Source organism: Anguilla rostrata, chromosome 3 (assembly GCF_018555375.3).
Source record: "Anguilla rostrata isolate EN2019 chromosome 3, ASM1855537v3, whole genome shotgun sequence".
Classification (NCBI taxonomy): domain Eukaryota; kingdom Metazoa; phylum Chordata; class Actinopteri; order Anguilliformes; family Anguillidae; genus Anguilla; species Anguilla rostrata.
Window position 1 is genome coordinate 10,732,313 of NC_057935.1, and position 23,615 is coordinate 10,755,927.

At 40.4% G+C, this 23,615-nt stretch overlaps 1 protein-coding gene across 3 annotated transcripts in view; it reads right to left on the minus strand.

The window, feature by feature from the left end:
• Positions 1-340: 340 nt before the first annotated feature.
• Positions 341-23,615, minus strand: part of LOC135250101 (neuronal migration protein doublecortin-like) — a 62,310-nt gene continuing 39,035 nt past the window's right edge. For 2 of the 3 annotated variants that reach the window (XM_064326038.1, XM_064326036.1), the window contains exons 4-8: positions 10,537-10,639; positions 7,796-7,849; positions 5,052-5,150; positions 1,536-1,633; positions 341-939 (exon numbers count right to left, since the gene is read on the minus strand). In XM_064326038.1, the coding sequence (XP_064182108.1) occupies positions 883-939; positions 1,536-1,633; positions 5,052-5,150; positions 7,796-7,849; positions 10,537-10,639 (411 nt within the window). In that variant the 3' untranslated portion in view covers positions 341-882. The remainder of the gene's footprint in view (positions 940-1,535; positions 1,634-5,051; positions 5,151-7,795; positions 7,850-10,536; positions 10,640-23,615) is intronic. The other variant, XM_064326039.1, reaches the window with a different exon arrangement.

Below are 23,615 nucleotides of genomic sequence, written 5' to 3' on the forward strand. Positions count from 1 at the left end.
AACGGAATTACAATTACCATCTACATGTACATGAGTAAATATTTAATACAATAATTTTTACTTGTCTTGAGCTTTTGTAATAAAACAACAAAAACATTGGGTTGCATTGTTATTATGAATTTAAAATGGCCTTGTTAAGAGTTTGAAACACACCTAAGTTCACATGGCTTAAAAATGTTGAGCCTTTTCTCTTAAGGAGATGAAGGTCCACCCATGAAATCTCATAAAACGTTTTAAATTGCTGTTATTCAGTGAGTGAATATCATCCAAAAAAACAAGTATAATAGACTAAAAACCTTCTATGCCCACCCTTCCAGTTCTCAAAGAAACTCAGAACGTGAACTAGTAAATAGAGAGCTTGCAGCCAGTTTCGCTTTTCCAAAATTTGCCGTACCAAGTTTAATTTTAGATAATTTGAGTAGTTTGTGGGAAACATTTGAGTGTTTCAACTGTCAGATTACTGGCTGAAAACAGGCAATGGTGTGTGTGTGTGTGTGTGTGTGTGTGTGACCGCATAAGTAGATTTATGACTATGCCGCATGCACTTAAAAGTATGTGCAGTTAATCATCCTCAGTTTAAAAATGCCTGGAGAGTCTACTATTTCATGTAGGAAAGTAATTTATCAGTTTATGTAAAAAAAATGCCTACATCACTGTATCACAAGCCAAACAGGGCTCCCTAAGAAACAAAGATAAAACCTCAACACCTCAGATGTAAATAACAATGTGGCGATTGTTGTTCTGGATCGATTCCCAAGTACCGTGTGCTGTGGAGGACAGGCAGTCTTAGTGTGGAGAGATAGAGGTCCGTCAGACGAGAGCACCAAAGATGCCTCTGCAGGGGCACAGCTGAGCTGGAATCAGGGGTCAGAAAGGGGGGGTCTACATGGACTCCCCCATGGAGTCAGAGTCATCCAGAGAGAGGGGCAGGTATAGGTCCTGTCACAGGGGGGAGGAGACAAGGTCGTCACATAGGTCCACCCCTGCAGCCTCAGTCCCATTCCATTACAGTTGACAGTATCATTTTTTGCATATGAGATGTATGTGGTCATCAGCTCACACATGGATTTTGAAGCAACTGCACATTCAACTGCATGCTTTTAGATTGAGATCACATTGCTGCAGGTTGTGCTCAGTGGTCCATCCAATCAGACAACTGGCTGTACAGACTACTGCATGCAACATTAGTGACAGAAGATGTCGCAAACAACATTTTTTTTTCCAGATCAGACACAAGAGAAATATGACCCAGATGGATTTGGACAAATCCAATCACTTAATTGCATTGGTCATAATGCACAGTTCAAAAAGCACACAAATTTACTTCACTCGAATGAAGAATATACTAAGAAAGGAATCAGTAAAATGAATCTATAGATTAAAATGTGCTGTGTAATATCAGTGTGAGTCTCTCTCTGCATGAGGAAATCACTTCATGAGCAAAGGCCAGTCATATCCATTCTGAAGACGCAAACTGATATGGGTGAGTTACGAACCGCAGTTCTGCGTTGTGACCAGTAGGAGGCTTACTGTACCTTGTGCTTGCGAAGACTGCCTGGGCTGGTTGGTGTGGAGATGGGGGACTGCTTGGAGATGGGGGTTGAAAGCTGGCTGCTGGACGCGGTCCCATTGGCTGAAGACAAAGGAGAAAGGGGGGGACATGGGGGTTAAATGACACTCAACCGCCCCACACCCAGAATGCTAGCCCCTTTGCGGCCATTCAGGAAGCCGTGGAGGAAGCCATGTCTGCCGCCCAGAGCGCCCCAGCCACTTCGCTCCGGAGCCTCTCTGTGGTGCTGGAAGGTTGCTAGGATACCGCTGGACAACAGAAGGCGGGCTGGTGTGTGGCATGGTGCTCCTCCGGCAGCTTGTGTGGTAAGCTGTTTAAAATCAATGACAGTAATCCCCCTGTCTGTAAAACAGACATCCTTTTTCCCTTCGCCAACATGCTTTTGTGAATTATCTTATGCACAGCAATTCCAGATATTGCTAAATATGTGTAGCAACTTGGTCACAAAGCTATCCCATGTAACACATACAGGTTCACTCTGTATGTAGGTGTTGAGAATGATAGGCCTGTTCTTCTTTGCAGATCTCTATAAACTGAACAATCATGATCATCCTCTTCACCCCCAGAAATGAAGTGCTTCCAGTTAAATATCCTCCCACATTTTAAACAATGATTATGGAATTTAATCTATTTATGTAATGAGTTGTGTTTATGCACAGATGTTTGCTGTCTATAAGTACATCTTAAATTTTAGCATGTCAGCAGTTTGAAAACTCAAATAACAAACTCTAAAACTATGCCAGTTGATACATCTTTTTTTATACTGGAGATCCACTGTAATGCACTTTAGTAATTATATATGAACTGCATATATACAGAGTTTACATTACACCATTGAGCAGATGCTCATATGCACTGCGATGAAGGAATTGCATCTTTAAATTGATTCTTTTATACAACCGGATATTTTTACTAAATGAGTTTTGGGTTACTGTTAATTCAATGCAATTAAATTAACAGTAAGTACTACAATGCATGTAAGTACAATCACATACTTTGCTCAAGGGTACAATGGTTGTGCCCTCGCTGGGGATGAAACTCGTAACCTTTGAGTTACAAGCCCAGTTCCCAAAGCGTCACACTACCCTGTCGCCCTCGTTTAGTGACTGTGAGAGGCTGATTTATGGTCACCGTGGGAACCGGTCCAAGCATAACCACTCTGTGCCACAAGGTAAGCTGACCCTGTACAGTTAGCCCTTATTGAATTCACGTATTGAATTTATATATTGGAAAGCAACCAGACAAAATAAAATTTCATGGTAAATGATGACAAAGCTTAGCGAGGAAACAGAAGAACACTATAAAACATTATTGCAAAATGTGATTCTTTATTTTGAAAGGAAAGCTGCGAAATAAAAGCTAAATGTACATAAACAAAAATTGGCATGCAAATATCAAAATGAGAGAGATGAGAGAGCGAGAGCGAGAGCGAGAAATAAAGTGCAAACAGTAATGCCGGAAGAAACAAAGGATCTGACCGTGCATAAGTCAACACCCTTAAATCAACAATAAACCAATCGTTTCAATTTGTACACATATACGTCAATTTCTCAAAATGTACATTTATTAAAAAATGCGTGAAACCAAACAGAATAAGAATAAGCTCATATTTTACTGTTGAAACCAAAATTTTAAGGTAAATAAAAAGAATCCCCCACCCCCCAATAAATATTATGTATCCCAGGTCCTCCTCCAGTAAGGACAGTGGTATCCGTGGGGATGCCAGCACGTGGGCCTGCATCATGCTCCCAGCGGCCCACACTGAGAGCGGCTCTATCTATTAAAACTGAGCCGTCCCGTCACAACCGTTTAAAATCCATCCTTCAGGAGAATTCATTCTTCCAGAGAATGGGTCCTGGACCCAGGCCCTTCATGCACTGTGGCAAAGCACTGGCTGATCTCACCGGAAAAGAACAACACTGCATTTCCACCACAGAGGTTTTTTTTTTTACGGAAAAAGGAGAGCTGAAACCATCCTCCCACTTCCTCTCCATACCCCGTGTCCTTAACTGAGCTGTACAGGAAACAGCAGGTAGGCCACAGCAGTAAAGTACCTGTCAGCCCTGATTGAGTCCATCAGCACAGAGCCTACAGTAGCATGCCTTTCAGAAGGGTCAGTGTGTCCCTGGGACCAGAGCGTGGATGGGCATCAGTTCATTTGCTCACTGTTGGGGCTGTTAGCAGGGCCAAACATTCTAATTCAGGTCTCTGGCAAGCAGCGAGTTGCCAAGGTGACTCGACAGTCCCCACGAGAGATGCTTGCATGTGTGCGTCTGTTTCTGAGAGAACGGGCACATTTTTCACTCTGTGTGCATCCTGAGTCTAATATTCCTGGCCTCAATTAAAACTGGGAGAGCACTGGATGTCACACAGGAGTAAAGCATTGCACGGCACCTCATTAGTTTCCCTCTGCATTGTAAATGCTAAGGAAAACGAATCTCCATTGGAGTTACCTTGTGTAGACCAATCAGTGAATTTATAGGCCAATATTGTCCACTAGGGATCAAGCATTACACAAGGTCATGTGAGAAGTACCGGAAAATGTTCTTTGGAGCAAATATGCCAGTTTGTCTTCAGGACATTTAATTCTGTTGGTGGTGCTTTCAGGGGCTCCAGAGTGTTTAAAAAAGATCAGTTAAAAAAACCAGGTCAATAAAAAGGCTTGCCACAGAAGCAGTTTGAGCCCCACAGCTATGACGTTACTGCATTGTGTCTGGGCTATTTCACAAGCTGACGATGAACTCAAGTGTCCAGTAGTGTAAAATAATTGACTTCTTGAGTCCTGCTGTGATAGAGTGGACAATATTTGGCCTGGGTTTCTCAGGTAATTGCTACAAAGGAGCTCTCTGGCTTCTCACAAGCTTCCTACGGGTGGTGAAGTAAAGGGGGTGATGGGCCTCTTTTCTGATAGTGTTTGCTGCCCTGGATAATGTGGTCTGTAGTGTAGAAATTATTGGAGGCGTGAACATACTCAACTGCAGGGCAACATGGAGTTTACACAAGAGCATAGCACATCTGGCATCTCCAAATAGGAGAAAAGGGGGACTCTCCCTCCTCACAGCCACCACCACCACCAGCAAAAAATTTAAATAAAAAAACTAAACCAAAGCCACAAAAATTGACCCATTCTGAAAATTATCAATAGATGGAGAGGTTAAAAAAATCTATATACAAAAAAAATGCAGAATGCAAATTCAAAATCAAAGCCAAATTAAACAGGTAAAGGATACAAACAAAGGACAGCTATGAATTACATCACCAAAACATAATTGAAATAAAACAACCAAAATTTATCCTGAAAATTTCCTATTACACACAAAAAATAAAAAACCAGCATATATGAGTAAAGCAGTTGAGGGTATCTTTCTGCTTTAAAACTGCAGATGAAGAGAGGACTGATATGGGCATGTGTGCACGTGGAGAGAGTTCCTGTCGCGGTCAGAGAATGGAGCATGAATGAATCAGATATTAATCGTCTCACTCGATTCGATCGGGGACTTGGTGCGCCGGGCCGGTCCGGGGCTCTTGGTCAAACTCCTCTGAGCGACTCCTTTAGGATTCATCTTCGCTGATCCGTACTCTGAGGAGATTTTAAAAAAACCCATCCAAACACATGCAGTTAAAACCAGCGACTGATAAGTGAATTCACCACAACTCACGTCCTGTGTATCTTGCCTTCGTGATGAAATGTCTGTCTAAGTACAGTGCAGTATCGTTGCACGCTGCAGCTTGCAAACACTCGGGGAAGCGAGGGCTAATTTCACTGTGCCATTTTAAAGCAGCCCATATCACTGCCAGTATGTAATACTGCTCTCAAACATTTCCCAAAGGTTCAGCGAATGCTGAGATGGAAGAACACAATTCACTTTGTTATCTACAAATCCAGCCAGCCAAAGATATTGAAAACTGTGAAGTGCGTATGTTTTCAGTTTTCAATACATGTGTAATATGAACTGTCTTAAAATGTAAAATGTAGCCCATGGAGGTCATTACTCAAGGGGGGGGGGGGGGGGGGGGGGGCGGGAGTGGGCATATGAAAACATATAAACCAGAATGTTTTTATATTGTGCTGCCAAGTGCAAAAATCACCAGTCCGCCCTCAAAAAATCACTTTTTTGTATGCAGATGTCTGCGTACAAACTGCAACTTTTGGAGGGCATGGCAAAAAACCATTCACAGCGATGAGTTACTGAATGTGTCCTTCATTTGGGGCACGCAGGAACAATGAGCCCATGAAGTACACGTTTTTTTTAATTGCTTTGCAAAAGATGAACATCAAATTTAGCAGCTCCTGCAGGTACACCTCACTTTGATCATAAGAGCCTCTAAATAGTTAATCGACACAATGTTTATCACAGTGGCAACACGGTATTTACGCAAAGAGGGGGTGGGGGTTAAAAGTGGGGGACAAGCAGAGCATACATCCAATTGTTGGAGGAGACGGGGGGCAAATAACTATAATGATATTAACCCGACAGGCAGATTGCACTGGCATGCAAGTTAGTCAGTATTAAAGACAGCATTGGCTGCGAGAATTCAATTTTAATGTGAAATTAGTTTGATTTTATTAGTATAAATGGGAAGCTTTATTTCTGGCACAAGTATAGATACACACAAGCAATTCAAGATGCCATCACTTATTTCCTATGCACTGTCTCCTAGGCCTTCACCCCTCACTAATACTACTCTACACTCTATAAGTGTACAGAGTGCAGGCATGGCTCACAAGGGGGTAAAATGCACTATATACAGGAAATCCTTAGAAACTCAAGAGTAAAACTCCGCACGGCATTTGGTTTCTTTATTTGAGCTCCTGTACAGTAGTTTCTGTGCAGTACTGATTTCCTACTTAAACTAAAGAAACTGGTACTACGTACTATTAAATACTCCAGTATAAAACCACCACAACACAACAGCGGTTTGAACTAAAGCTAATAAGTAACTAATGGTGCTGCATTTTCTTCCAAAGCCCAACAGTGCCGTGTACAGCCCTATATTGGAACCACACTTACGTTTCCTTGCTGCCCCCACTCTACAGCCTATAAATTATCCATTATGCAGTTAGAAAAAAAAAAAAAAGATTTTGGTGATCAGAAGACGTCATTATTGTCATACTTGGATACAATGGCTTGGATTCAGACCAAATATGACCATCATTTTGACTCACACTCAAATGGCAGCATTACTTTCTTCTTCAAAAACACAGTTTGGCAAGTGTGATGATCAGCAGCGTTAATGAAGAAGATTGTGTTGAAAGGATGCAACACATCCATGTCTTAGTAAATCTAATTTAATTTGTAACAATTATTTAATCCAGGCCAAAGCATCAATATTAAAATCCTCAAATAGCTTTAATTCTCTATTCAGTTAACATGCAACTTTTTTGTTGCTTTATGTACATTATTTTATGGCATATCTCTTGTTTAGCCTCTTTCAAATAGTTGTTTACATAACTTACAGCATCAAAACCATGGTAACCTGAAACATACTTCTAAAATAAAAGAAACAGAACACCAAAAATAAATTCATTAATGAATAAATAAATATGACATACTGCCTCTTTATGAATCATGGTTTCACAAAACTGATTAACATTACATGTATGGTCAGACAGACCTTTGCCATGCTCAGATGAAGGTCTATGCAACTTACTAAAAACATCAATTAGTTCTGTGACAGAACAACTATGATTCGTGCAGTGTTTGTGGGAGTTGGGTAATTAATTTTATTTTACTGCCGTAGGTATAAAATTAGCACAGAACTGTGCGGTATCATCTGCGTCTCCCATGTTAATACTAATGGACCACCTGGACACTAAAATGAATTTGCTTCTTTACTTTTTTTTCCATTGTGGGCAGAGGGGAGCCTGTGACAGTATAATTTACAGTAAGTCTGGACACAGTGATGTATAATTTAAACTTAAAGAAACCCACAGCTGGAATAGTATTTCATCCCTCATAAATTCAGATAAAATCAGATTTATGCTGCTTTCATTTGATTTTACATGCATTTGGTTTTACATGAATATAATATTTTTTTTAAAATACTGGGCATGGATGAAACCTCACTGCCACATTCAACATAGAAACCATCCACCAGTCATTCTATATGTGTAAGTGCAGTACTGATGTGATCTGTGACATAGCAGAGTTGTTTTCCTCACACACAGAGAAGATCTGTGTCTTGTGTGTGTGATGACAGCAGCGGCCATAAATTCACACTGACCTTGGCTTTGTGCACCCTGGGCAGACTTGGATTTGGCCCCGGAGGGAAAGTGTGCTGAAAGAAGGAAGCCATATTGTCAGAAAGGAAATGCACGCACGCACACACACACACACACACACACACACACGCTTACATGCATCATTAAATCACATGGCAGGCGTCAAGCCCTGGGCTGTAGGAAGCTTGAATACTGCACTGTGGTCATTTCAGTCTGCTGGCTAAAATACACTCTCTTTGTCTATTCAGAACCCAAATCCTGTAGGTCGGATCATAGACTGATTTTTATTTTATTTTTTAATCTGCATTTTAGAACATTCAAGTCGCATTTGAGCCTTGGTATTCTTATAGATTTGTGCCTTTTTCTTATTTAGTTTGCATTTCTTCTTCTGTCAGAATCAATCATGCCACACTACTGCGCACGGTTTTTACTCAGGGTATCTGTACCACAGCCAAGCTGATTAAAACCCTAGGACTAAAATGAATAGAGGCCTAAGTTAAAAAACCACACACAAAGTCCCCTGGAGATTTTAACTTTTTGTTGTTTCTGTGGAATCAGGAATCTTTGACTGTTGGCAGAACAGCTCGCACGGGCCTCAACAAAATACAAAATACTTGGCAGGTCACTGGTCGTCCTTTCTGCCTTCTAATGATGATGATGTTTGTGTGTGTGTGTGTATGGGGGGGGGTTGGTCCTGGATAGAATCAGTTTTCCTGTTTTTGCTTTTTTCCACTGCCTAATTAAGACTGGTTTTCCTAAATCGTTTATGTTTTCCACCACCAAATACTGCTGGATGGACAGTTTTCCCACAAACTGCACAAGGGCTAAACAGAATCTGGATTTAATGAAAGAAAAACATCCAAAATCGCTGGAGTCTCCCTTTTGGGGTACTATTTATTACAAATGAAAAGATTGCAGAGATAAGAGAATAAAGTTGTTTTTTTATAAAAAGAGTTTTCTTGCAACATTTCTGAACTATAACAAGTTGCTTAAGCACAGTTTATTGAAATATTGTTTCAATTACAATGTTCTAGTTTTTTTTTTTTTTCAATATTTAATTCAATTTTAGTACATTACAGGCTGCTTAAGCAGGTGTTCAATCACATTTTGCTTTATACAAGGGAATGTGGGTACATGCCAAAGAGCAGCCTAGTTTGACCTGCTGCCAGGCAAGTGCATTAACAAGCTGTATTGCTAATTGGTCGACCTCATTTCAGAATTACTTGAAATGGTACAGGTTTGAAATGGGTAGGACTATATCGTACCACTGGAGACAGCAATTATACAGTAAATGTGAAGACAAAGATGTCACTGTTGCTAAATGAGCTCTTCATCCATCCATCAATCCAATTTCGTAACCACTTATTCCTCATCAGGGTGCTTATCTCAGCATGGAGTGGGTAAGAGGCAGGAACGCACCCTGGACAGGTTGCCAATCAATCGCAGGGCACACACGCCATTCACACACGCTGAGGAAGGCTTGATGTAATACAGTGTGTAAGAGACCTACTTGTAAGAGCTGGTCTTGTAACCTAAACGTCACAGGTTCAATTCCCAGGTTGGACACTGTGGTTGTGCTCTTGAGGTACTTAAGGTACTTAACCTGCATCACTTCAGTATAAATCTGGCTGTATAAATGGATGCAATGTAAACGCAATGTAAAAATGTGTGTAAGTCGGACTGGATAAGGGCATCTGCTAAATGCCTGTAATGTAATATTTACAAACTCAGCCGTGTTACTTTTGCTCCTTTTAAAACTGCCATACGATTGAAGCAGGCAAAGTTTTTTTTGTCGGCAGAAAAAACCTTTCCTGCAGCTGCCATGTTGAAGAAAGAGACACGTCTTTCATGTGATCCTGTTGATCTACACTTTTTATGAGGCCACAAGATATTGGGTAGGCTACAAAGAGGCCATTCAGATTTTATTATGCTGTAAAGAAAAGCAAAAATAAGAAGCACAATAGATTTCATGTAATGACTATTTTATGTTTTGACTACGCTGACAATAATTCTTAGAGTGCTTCATTGTCGTTGTTGTATCGAATAGGAATAATTGATCCGTCAATGGTCCAGAATATTCTTGCATCCAATACACTGACATTGCAGGTGGTGTCATCTATATTCATACTAAAGAAGAACAATAAGTCTACCGTGTCAGAGCTGTCAGTGATGTCATGGTGAAACATTTTCCAAGGGAAATTTAAAACTCCATACTTTCCAAAAAAAAATACCCCGGTACAAGAAAGGGATCTCATTGGCCACCATCACCTATGACAACATCCATCAGCACAGTAATTTCACGGCCATCAAAAATAAAGGCCACCTGAAAGAAACCATATGATGTTTTGGAAAGAGACGCACTGAGTCATCTCAGAGGACGGCCCTGGAATTTTATCTTGTTTACTGGCAGACTGATCTCGTCTGCTGCATCCTGCTCCACTGAGACTGTCCGCACACCGAGCCATGCGTCACCATGTTGAGATAACACGGTCATCAACCTCATCTTTGAGATGTCACCTCACGGTCTGAGTCACCAGCTAGCTGACACCCCAGAAAACCAAATAAATAAATAAATAAATAAATAAATAAATAAATAAATAAATAAATAAATAAATAAATTTAAGGTGTAATGAACTTTTAATACTTTCAATATTAGTCTACAGTATATTAGTCATTAAGCAAAGTTTGTGGAGATACGTCCTACCAATCTTGTCCAGGAAAAGTTAGTGGATATTCATCATACCATTCTCGTCCAGTGAGAAGTCGTCTTGAGCATAGCGGAACTTCTCCGGGCCGCAAGCAATGAAGACATCGTCATCTCCGAAGAAATCCTGGAGACACGTGACCTGCCAGTTGAAAAAGACTAGACTGTTGAACATGTTGATGTAATGTCACAGTAAGGAAAGGACAGAACAGTTGAATCTAACATATCTAACATACAATTAATCTAACAAGGTGAAGTCTATTGTGATGAGCCGTAACTAACACCACAGTGAAATGTAAAAGTGAAAGAAACATACAGGGTCAAGATATTTTAATCTCAGCAAATTCCTGCACAACAAACATGAATTCCAGGTGTGGTTTAAGAAACAAAGCCAAGCATTTACTCTGAGGATGTAACCTAATATTTTGGTACATTCTGGTCTGAACTTTGTATAACACAAGTCTTGGATTGCTAGTTGTATTCTTTGGAATGTATTTCAAGACTTTTTGTTATTTTCGCCATAAAACGAAAGATAAATATTGTGGTAAGGCCAATACTCAAAACAACAGTACTGAATCCCATCTCTGGTGTTGTTAAATACTGTGTTATGTGTTATGGCTGAAAGGCTACAGTTAAAGTGACTGAGAAGAGGTCAAATTGCAGTGTAAATGAAAGGAAAAACGTTCCTCAGAACCAAATGCTTTTCAGCACAGGCATAAAACGAGCCTCTTTCGTAATTTTACCCATCCAGTTTTACTTGTTTTGTGAGAGAAGGCATTATTACGAGCTAAATAATGAACTCATGAATCATAAAAAGATCGCTATCTCAGAAATTATTTTCCAGCTGGGAGTGGACAGTCAGGGAGTACGTCCAGCTAAAAGCACTCATACTCAGGACAGTGATCTAGTCCATGGCCTGGAACTGAACCCAGACTGCACCATTGAACTGAACCCGATGGCCCATTATTAGAATTTCTCATTCCCCAGTGAGGAAGGGTTCTGGTCGCCAAGGCACTCCTCAACTCATTCCTCATAGGTAGACTAGCACTTATGCATCTCAGAAGTATAGCAAGCTACAAAACTACTGGCATCTTTGATAACGATGAAAAAACACTGCTGTATGAAAACAGAACAAATAATTTTGACACCTGTCAATAATCTTCACATTTGTGAGTGCACAATACAGCTAATTACCTGCACTGCTTATTTTATACAGCCTTTTTGATCTTCTTTATCAAGAGTGCCAATTATTTTTGAAGAGCTCTGTATATAGGCCAAACCGCTTCATTCATTATTAGCTAAGTATCATGTAACCAAGAATACAATCCAAAAACTAGATGCTGAGAGGGATTACTAACAAATGCCTTATCTTAGCTGTACTTGTTTACAGGCTATCCACCACAATGAGAACGTACCCTTTCATAATCACCTCTCATGCTTAAACTAATGAGTTTATTTGAACACTGGACAGCCAATAAGTGCATGGCTCTATATTCAGGCAACAGGGTCCCTGAAGGTGTATATGCAGATTTATTCTCTGTTTTAGTGGAGAGTTTATGTCAATCCTGGCCAGCCAGTCCCAAAAGTTACCATGTTGTACAGAACAGTTACCAGTTAAGGTAAGTGAAGCCATGGCAGGATGGACCAGCTGTGCTTACTCTCTGTCCCACTTAGGTCCTGACCCAGAAGGCAGAATGTACAGTATGTGTTTAAATAACCCTCAGACCTGCTGCATGTATATCCAGCTCTAATCAGTTTGTATGAGTTTCCATAAAACGCCCCATTATACAGGTATGAACTGCCAGTTCTTACCTGTATCATGAGAGGGGAGCTGATATTAATGGTCCGGGCGAGAGATTGGTAGAAGGAGCTGAACAAACAGCTTGAGAGACACTACTGTAATCAGAAGCTGTTAAACTGCAAGATTCCTTGAGAGAATGAGAATGGTCAAGAGGGTGATGGAGAAAACACCAAAAGGTGGGTGGGGGGGGGCACTCGAGACAAGAGAAGATTCAAGAGGACAAGAGGAAACTTCATTCCCAGATTGAGGAACGGCAGTCAGAAAGACAAAACTATGATCATGACGCCTAGCCTACCCGCAAAAATAAATAAATAAATGAAAAATAAAAAAATTAAATTGAGTTGCAGAATTCACTGTTAATTCAAGTCATTTTTCAAGGAAAATGCCCCTGTTGTTTATTCAGCTGCCATCATATCCTGATGGAAAAATAATGTGTCTTTTTCAAAAGCAGGAACAATTGCTAGCCAGAGCTAATCAGATAAACGTAGTTTACTTAAGGGTGTAACTTAAATCATTTTGAAAACAAAACATTGAACGGTGCACTGGAATCGATGTAATCCTGCTTTGAGGGCTTAAGTAAAAACACACGAAAATGCTTTGCTGAAAGTCTGAATGTTAGAATCTGCGTGGATAGGTTACAGATGTGGAGGGAAAAGATATGAGGGGGTCAGAAATTCACCAGAGCTGATTTCTGTGTTTACCGATGAAATACATCGATAAGACCAGAGGTGGATGTGCTCTGGATGGAGGTAGTGGGAGCAGGGTGGAGACATGCTAAGCTGGTCTCAGTGACCTTTTTTTACCAAAGCACCAATTCTGGGAGCACTCCAGCCTTACTGACCCCCATCTGTCAACCCATCTGTTAACCCCCATCGTCCTGAGAACTGAAGCAGGACGCTTCGCTCATACACATCACCAACTTCATTATTAAAAATATATTACATGCAGAAGATCCCAGGGGCTCCTTTGGGTGGCCACGTATAAAAGTGGAATTTCAGGCTTCCTGTTTCAGTCTAGTATTGCATGAACTTTGATTGTGGTTGATCTAATGAAAGACAGAACAGATATGTTGTCAAGTGAAACGCGAGAAAAAAATTTTCTGTCAAATATTTCAGACCAGGGTAATTGTCATCGGTATAAAAGTACAGTAATACGTCAAGTTAAGGCCAAGTTTCCTAAAAAATGGAGACAGATTATATTACTCTTTTTTTCTAGTACCACATTTAGCTCACTGTAATAAACTGACTTAATACAAATCTGATGCCTTAATTTACTTTGTTGTATTAATGAAATTTACAGTTCAATTTTTGGTACACACTTTTTACTGGTTTCATGCAACTTACATGGTAAGGAAACATCACCAGAACCAGAAATTGGCAAAGTTACAATATTGTGGTGTTGTGTGAAACTATGGGGTTTTAAATGTTAGCAGAAAACAGTCGGTGAATCTGGCTTCTTGGCGGATTGGGGAGGGTGGCTCCATCATTAGCGGTTGTGGGCGGACAGAGAAGAGCCAGACGAAGTAGCCGCTGACTGCTGGAAGAGATGGGACAGCCAGCTGGCCAGAGAATGCTGAAAGAAGTGGTCCGGTTGGACTGTGTTGTGTAATTTGTCATTTGTCACTGTCCGAAGTCAAGAAAAGGGCAGTAGCATTCACAGCTTGGCACACCAGCGTGAGTGATTTGAATTGAATGCGGACAACCACCGGGAGTGTATCTGCTTTTTCTGGAACATAAATTCATTCCCCAGTCTCAAGGCAACACAGTCCATCCACTTGTTTGTCCCTGGACTCTAACATGATGATTGAAGTCATAAGGCAGGAAGCAATCAGGAGAATTATCTGAATCTTGATGTCCACTGTGAGGCTGTATCATGCTGAATGATATGCAAAGCAGGCAAAATCTGGAAATTAAGTTCACCCAAACAAAGTATGCTACACCAATAAAACCAAATGATCCAATAAATTAAGGCAAATAAACAGACGAATTCCCTTGATAAAGCCTCATTTATCTTCATAGAACAAGAGAGTCCATAGAGGCAAAAAGATGAGCATAAAAGATACAGAAGACCCCTATCAAATTCTCAAAAATGAAAACAAATGGTCTTTTCCTCCATTTCAGTGATACTACAGCTCCATCTAAACAAATGATATCAGGATCATACAGCAACATTAACTGAAGAGGTTCTGGCTGGATGCACTTCTTGCCCACACGACACATCCTGTTTAGCCTGCATCCACCCCTGGTTCCGGAGAGGGCATATTTTTGTTGGAGTGTATCCCAGATTTTCAGAGTCTCTGGGGACAGGCTTGATATGATGAGCAATCCGTAAAGCCTGTCTGTGTTTTCGAGGCATGCACTGTAGTCTTTGCAAAGCCATTTTTCTGAGGCAGTTATGGCCAAACCATTGCCCACAGCTATGCCTCCTAAAGTCCATCCCATTTCCAAAGCAGCAGTACTGGCCACAAGGGAACACAGAAAGGGATGTGTCTAATTTGATGTGACAATATCTCCCAAAATGCTTTCTCCAAGTCCAGATCCAGCAAATGGCTGGATCTACTGCTGTTTTAAAGTAGCAATTCTAATTTAGATCCAGAAACTTTCCAACAGCTACAAGTTTTTTCCCCACCAACCAAAACCGTAAATGGATTCCACATGAACTCAAGGATCTCTTTTAGCCATTGCAGAATAAGAACAAACTTAACTGTTACTCGGTAACGGAAACAACAAAAGTGCAATACCCACCAACCAGCAATTATCACCATTCATTCAGGAAGAACAGCAAGGGCTAAACATCAATGCTCTTTGAATGTTTAATGTATGCATTCTTGCTTTTTAACATATACGCAAACTTTTTGAAACCATTAAACCTCACTTCTATCCAGTTATCATTTTATCAAAAAGCACAAATAAGACCGATTGATCCAGACCGTAAAACTGCTGTGAGATCACTTCTCCTGCAGCAGAAAGGGCACAGTTAATCCCGGGAGTATTTGAACTTTCCGAGTGGGCGAGAGAGATTAGCTTCCCTTTCTATAGCAGGTGGGGGGAATTCAGAGGAGCAGCTCATAGTCCATATGCAAACACATCCTTATCTTCTGATTCTCATTCTCTCTCTCTCTGTCTCTCTCTCACTCTCCCCCTCTCCTCCTTCTTTCTCTCATCCTCTCATCATCTTTCCCACAGCCTGCAGAGAGAACATACCCCTCGAAATCACCAAGAAACCATCTGTTGCTCTTGCTATGAGACTAATACAACACCGTCACAGTGCATCAGACTTCCTGAGATGTTCACTCCCATTGCCTCCATGCATGATGTGCTTCTGATGTTATCTCAGCTGACATTTAGAATCTGTGGAGGAACAAGGCAACGGCCAAGCGTTGATTGAAACCACCAAGAAAGCATAGCGGTGGTCTGAAAACTGTTCGTCTGAGCAACACTTTCAATCTTGAAATAGTATTCACGTTGCACTACTTCACACACCGAAAGACCCAAAAGACTGTAAATAAACTCAGTCTCTCACTTCAGCTGCTCTGGGTCTGGATCTGTATAAAAATGTAAATTTCCTTTCCGCAAGTGGGAGATGCCAAAAGGACTTTCAGCCCATGGAAATTAAACCACTGTTTTCGCTAGAGACACAGATAATCTTTCTCTGTCGTTTCCAGTCTGAGACAATGGGATCATAAATCCCCATGATTGGGCCTCAAACTCTGAACTCTGATGTCTAGAGGTACTGTAATGGCCGAGACTAAAAAATGCCCTTCAGAGTGGTTCCAGGTTTGTTTATTTTATGGTAATACCAGCACTTAAAATTCCTGATTATGAAACATGATGCTGAAGTTCAATACAGGGAATCGATATGAGCATAATGAGATTTCAGACCAGTTCATTTAGGCTGTCGTGAATTATATCAGAGTATATTCTTAGCTGAACAAACTAAGTACAACAAACAATGATTTGGTTAAAGCATTAATCACAATCAACTCTCTGCCAAGATGGCAGTTCATATTACAAAAAATAATTACAGCTTCTTAACCAAGAATTCCTGCTGGAATGGGACCCAGCTCACTTTAAAACATATACAAGCCTACCTTCAAAAGCCAAAAATAGCAGTCCCAGTTCCCAAATAAACACAAACACCATTTTTATGTACAGTATACTGTATCTGTATGTTGAAAAGAAGAAAACGACAAGAAGTAGTAAAATTATTGCATTGATTACAAAAACGCACACACATTAAAGAAGTCAGAATAGTGCCCAACAGAGAAGTATACAAAAAATAAAATAAATAATAATAATGATGAACTTCATTTGTAGAGCATACTTTATACGATATGAATGATGCATCCACACATTGTGTTTGCTCCCTAGTGCAATTCATTTATTAGCACTAATTAACAGGATAAAACTTAAGTACAATATGAAAACATAACAGTATTAGATAACGGCCTCCACTGATTAAACAAATAAAAAGACACAGTGGAAAAAGAAAAGCTGCTTTTCCATCCCTCCATTTGGCTCATTCCTTTCTGGGGTCTACCAGATGCATTGTACTTTTTAACAATGCATTTGTTCACATTAACTATGGAAGAAAAAAACCAAATGATATTCCCTGAAGCTATCGTCCTCCTCCCTTTCACTGTCTGTCCATCTCTGCGGCAACAATCTTTTTCGTCACCCTGGGCAACTCAGTTAATTAGGCCTAATCTCCATGCACTGCTGAAGCGGAGCAATTACCACACTTTTTTTTTGGAGGAGGAATTCATTACTGTATTTCGAGATGTGCTGAAGCAACCCTGCTAGCAATGATAAAGACCACCACCAAATTCTCATCTGGAGAAGAAGGGGAGGTGGGGGGGGGAGAGATCTCTAGGTTATGAGCGTAGCTGTGCAAAAACAACAAAATTATTTGTTTGTTCATCGGAATGTGGAATGCAACAATGGTTTTATTGGTTATCACCAGATGTTTAATGGTAAAATGCACATTACTGTTCAAACAAGAGAACCACAATACAGGTCAATGAAGTCAATGAATGAATCAAAGGTCTGGTTTTCCACCACAGTGGAATGATCGACTTTGATGTGGAATATGAGGTAGGTGGCATTGGCATGTACAGTACAGAACAAAACAAAATTACATTTGACTCCAGCATTAAACTCTTAGGAATTGTATTACATGTTATAATGCAACTATGCATTATTGCATAATATTGTTGAAGATAATGTGTAATTTGATCATTTCTACAAGTTTGGTAAGGGGATGTGTCTGTTTTGTTATGCTTACTTCCGTTTCCCCCACCTCTTCAGATAGATTTTATGACCACATAAACTCTAGTTTTTTTCTCTGGAATCAATATCTCCCAAAGGTTCCCCGGCGGTGAGAGGAAATGACCGTCAATATAAGTGGTGACCTCATCGTCTCTCGTCAGGTCTTTTCTGTCTCCTTTCAAATGAGGCCTCTTCCCGCAAATGAGTTTCATTTCTGTTCATTTCCTTTACGGCCTTTAAGATCAATTTGAGCAAATGTTTAATAACAGAATAGGCCCATTCAAAAGCAATTCATTCCTACATATTCTAATACTAATTTTTACACCTGTATAGTGAATGTTTTCATTACAGTTTTCAGTAAGAAAACCAACTGCCTGAAGTTTATAACTCAGAGGTGTCAGGTAGAATAAGTCTGCTAAGAGCTCCTATTACTGTTTATATTAGGCATGTAGCCTACATTCACTTCATTGACACTATTGACTTTCTGTATATTTGCCAGTTACTGCATTGTGATGACACAACCAGGGCCATTTCCAACCCAAATACACACACAGTGAAATGTTAATTCAATTCTTACAGAGTACCTACGATTCCAATAGGGACCATATGTACTCTGTATGAGTCTATTTAACACTGAACATTTTACTGTGTACATTGGCTCTTTCCCCATATCAGATGGAGCATTTTAAAATGGGTCATTTTATTGAGGTAAAGGTGCTTTGACTATAAAACCTAACTGGAGCACTTGATATTTTGGCTGCACCGCCAAAGATGCTTTATGGTGATACCAGATAGTAATGTGCTGTGATTTGTGGAGATATGACAAGGGTGTGAAAAGGGGAGTGCAGACACATTACTGGAGCTATTATCTTCCATAATCGACAGCAAATAAAAAGGGGGGTTGTACATTGAAATAGCTGTTTTTACCAAGCCTCACAGTACAGCTGGTGAAAGTATACTGTATCGAAATCTGAATTCAGATTTTTAACTCCACACTATTTGTACAATAAAATCACATTGAAACATCACAAAATCAATGCCAATAAAAAGCCACTCTACCTAATTATTTTAATGGCAGGAACAACTGAATCAAACTCACACCAGAGGGTTTTACAACCACTATTGACAGTCACATCTCTGTAATGACAGTGTCAGTCGATCACCACTGTTGATTTCAAACCCAAGCCATATTCAGCAACCACACAATAAGATGATGGTTTCAGTCAATAGATCCACCACTTTAGTGGGGCTAATGAAAAAGCTGAACTGATGCTCCTCCCACCAAAAAAAAGATCATAGAAACTTGCATGTCTATTTGCTAGTCTTTCAAAGTCAACTTCCAGGTGATTTGATGACCATCTCAGCAAGCAAACTGCAACTCAACAATAATAGCCATACAATCATCAGGAGTCGATACACAGGTAAAAAGAATGACATAATGCATTTAAAAGCACATTTAAGTGGGGCGGCACCAAAGCTTTTCAGAAGCCTTGACATGAATGATATTTGTATCCAGACAATGCATAGGGTGTCTGTCTCTGGTTAACTCTATTGTATCAGCACATTCCATTAAGCACAGCAAAAATCCCCAGACATGACATCACCTCAGTCACGAGGAGTGAGTTTAACCCCTCTCACTGACGAGCATAATGAAGTTCAAACAGGAAGACAAACATGAAAACGGCTTCAAAGCAACCACAGCGGCGCATCAGCTCCAGGATTAAAGGCAGAGTCGGAGACCGTGAAACAGCTGGTATGGAAAGGGAGCCCTTAAAAACTCAAAAAGCAAACGGAAAACTTACAGGGAGAGGTCGAAAGCAGCATTGACACTCATCAGATTCATTGATGTGGGTCACAGGCAGCTGAGCTGCTTTCAGACAACCTGATAGGCTCTGTATTGTGGCTGAGGACAACAGTCTGTGCTTTTCACCAGTTTGCCTTCTCATCTTTTTACACAGTGTCATGCCATGCGACCAGTTAATCGCACAGCTGCAACTGCAATCTGTAAGTGCTTTCCCCCTTTTATAGTTCTAGACCGTAAATAGCAAACAGTGATGAATTATCACCTCTCCTCCTACACCATCACATACGCAGGCAAACACAGAGATCACCCTTTGCTCAGAGGAAGTGTAGGAGTGGAATTTTGTCTCACCCTGTCCTTCTGTCCTCCTCCGTACTTCTAAAAAATATATGCAATGTCAAGCAACGTGTAACTCTAGGCCACATAAAGAAGCTCTAGTGAGGGAAGCAAATAAGAAAGGACTCCGGGGGAGGGGGGGGGGGCAGGGGAGCTGTCCATGAGGCTAGGCGGAGGCCAGCACCATGGACAGCTCGCTCAGACCCCCCTCCCTGGGCTGCACTGTTGCCATGACTACCATCCCTACCCCAGTTAACTCGCACAATGTCATACGCGCCAATAATTGGTTTAGCCTTTAGCTTCAGTAAGCACAATGTTAAATCAGAAAGGACAGGAAACTCATAAGGCCTGTCTGGTGAGACAGTTATGTCATTGCTGCCTACTTCCTGCCATAACTCTGATTCAACTCGGCAGTAGCAGCCAGCACAGGTTTCCACTTCCTGCTTATATCGGGGAAATCTTTCACTGTGGACTTACCGGACAGTTGCAATTCAAAAATACATGACTCACATCAGCCCATTAATGACTAACATGACCCCTTGGCACACATACAACCGTGAAAGACAATCCATGATGAGGAATTATCTGGAAGAATAACTTGGAATAATGTTACATCTGAAGGTAACTACCTCAATATAACTTTATACAGTTGGTGTACTTTAGCTATGAATAAGTTCTAACTCTAAACATGTTAATGTCCTAATTTAGTCAAATGGCTAGTAAGCCAACTGTGCTGTGTAACACTAGTCCTTGTTTGCCACACATTATTTGAAAAAAGGTGAAAAATATAACTCGGTTATGACAAGAAACTCTCTTTCAGATTTGCAGAAATGCACAAAATCTACAAATTAAAAAAAACATGTAGGGGGTGTTTAAGTAAATAAGTCTCACTGGGATATTGTATTTTGGCTCTGATTTTTCATAGCGAGACGGTAAGATACAACAAATCCATTTTTATAAACTGAATTCCCCCCTTAGGAGGGTAATGTTAGTGGCTCATGCCGAAAGGAACGGCATTGAGAACATTCTTGAAATGGGGCCAGTTAGACAAATTGAAATTCAAACGCCCACCGTGGTGCATTAACAGCCTGTCGTCTGTGGTCAGTGCATGACAAATGCAGCCAATCCCCTCTTCACAATGCTGAGTAATAGCTGGGGGGATTTGCAGCAGGGAGAGGCTTTTCATGTAGTCCAGCTCACAGAGCCTGTGGATCCAGCTGGTATCTGATGCCATAGTGCCCCAGGGGCTGCTGGGATGTCTTGATGTCATTAGCATAATTCAGGGGCACCATCGCTATATTGAGAGTGTTGCCAGCAATTGCCATAGGCTGTCAAGATTAATCTGACTGCTCACATATTTTTTTATTCAGGCTTTCTTTTAACCAGGTAAAGTTTCATTAAAATCTGATTACAAATCTCTCTTACAAGAGACACCTGGCCAGTGGGGCAGCATAAAAGATGAACATTAAAGTTGCTAACAAAGACAACGTTAAAAAACAAAACCTTGAGTTAAATCATATAAAACATTAAAAAGGAATAGAAGTATTCCCATGATTCCACTCATCTCTGGTCTTGTCTCCGTCTCAGTTTCACGTTATCCTTTTCCACTGTCAGAACTCATATGCCTGGCTCATGGCCTCATTTCTGTGGTTGTTTTAGGCACTATTGCCAAAAGTCACAAAAATGTTGTCTGGTTTACATCCTGTATGAGCAGTAAATGACTTGTTCACTAATACTGCATTTCATAAGTCAGATATATTAGTTATTTCAGAATGGAGCTTTCAACAGTATTTATCATTGTTTTTTTTTTTTTAACTAAGTGCCTTGGTCTTGATGACACTCAAATTCCAAATTTACCAATATTTGGTAGACAGCTTCCAATGGCAACTGGCAACTGTTTGTAAAATTCTGCAGGTTTTACAAGTATAGTATCAGGTCTTCATGTTCCTCTCACTAACATTAACCAGCATATCAGTGTCAGAATTAGCAGATATATTTATAATATATTTATATATTTATATATATATATATATATATATAAGGTTTTTTCTTAATCACAGTTACTCTGAAAACCCAAAAATTTACATATTTATATCTTCAAGACCTGACTATTGCTACACACTTTATCGATGGCCAAAATGGCCATGCCTTACGTCTCTGGCAGATGGTGAAAATGTTTGAGAAATGCTGGGCTCTTTTCACAAGCTAACAGCTTTATAATAGATTTCAGGATCATATCGATCATTTTCAAAGCAGTATGTGCTCAGTGGTGGCTAAAATGCTGCATTTGCACAAGGAATTTTCCTCCCACCGCCCCTCATTTTAGTTCCATAAGGTTAAGTGTCCTGTTAGTTTATTTTCTATTATTTTGAAAGCACTTCCAACACCATGAAAGAAAATATTTAAATGTCTTTTATTATTATTAGTAGTAGTAGTAGTAGTAGCAGCAGTAGCAGCAGCAGTAGTAGTAGTAGCAGTAGTACTAGTAGTGATAGTAGTAGTAGTAGCAGTAGTACTAGTAGTAATAGTAGTAGTAGCAGCAGTAGCAGTAATAGTAATACCACTGTTATTTCTGCACATCAAGGACGAGCTAAAGAGCATGTTCAGCACACCCAGTGCTGTTGTCAAGGAAACCGAATCCAATACTGTAGACCACCACATCACCATGGCAATCTCCTCTGCAGCATACTTTTAACTCCTTAGGCTCAGCATGGCTCCCACTGTCTAGGAAAATTCATGATCCTTGCATAGCTCAGCTGAAACTGCAGTCTGTCTCCCTCCTGCATTTTTTACAAGCTGCCCTCTACATCACTTACATCTCTTTAAAGAGAAGCAATTTGTTTTCATAATAAATAGGGGAAATGCCTCCAGTAAGACATTAGCATATGAAAAATATTAAAAGGTTCAGATTGAATGGATTAAATACAGTGATCATTACATTACATTCATTTCACAGATGCTCTGTATCAAGAATATAATTGCATTCACCTGTTTAACTAAAAATGACAGTGAGTGGAGAACACTGAAAATGGCATTAAAAAAATGTTTGAGTAGAGCACAGCTTATTCCACATGCCTCTCGTGTCTGTGACACAGACGGGATAATGCTCAAAGCAAACATGGCAAGGTGCTGTGTCGTTATTCACTATCACTGTGACGACTGCCCCCCTTTCAGGAAGGATGCATCCTCGCTACCCAGAGCACAGGAGCGCTCTGTATTTGGGGTGAATTAAAACAACCTGCCCAATCCGGCCCTCCCCCACTTCCTTAGGCTGTGCTTGCCTTCAGTGTGAGAAAGAAGTGGCAAGATGGCCGCTCCCCCACATGCACATTCAAGGGCACGTGAAGGACCTCAGTTCTGCCCAGGGAATGCTAACGTTCTATTGCAACATTCAATAACCAATATCACATTTCTCTATTTTTTTTTTTATAATGAATGCACCATACTTCTATAATTCATTCCACGACTTTGATCTGTTAAAGTACACCTGATGAAGCTGAAATGAGTGTATCACTGAAAATGTTTCTTGCATGGTAATTGTTCATCAATCCCTATCTGCTCTAAAGCTGAATGAAACATTTTAATTAAAGACCTCAGAGGGAGTCAGCCAGCAAGGAAGGGCAAAATAAATCAAGACTGCAAGCTTTTACAGCCACTGGCGTGTGAACTCTTCACACCATTTTGTACCCACACGCTGCACAGACTGAACTCGCAGACAGAATGAAACATTACAATAGGCAGTGCAGCAGTACGACTGGCATTAATCCAATTTGCTTTTGCATATCAGGGGAAACCTAATTTTGGTTTTTATCCATCTACAAGAAAGTGGGAGTGTCAGCCTTTATTTACCCTAATCTATGGGCTATGTGGATCCAGGAAGTGAATACTGACATACCAGTCCACCCCATCATGG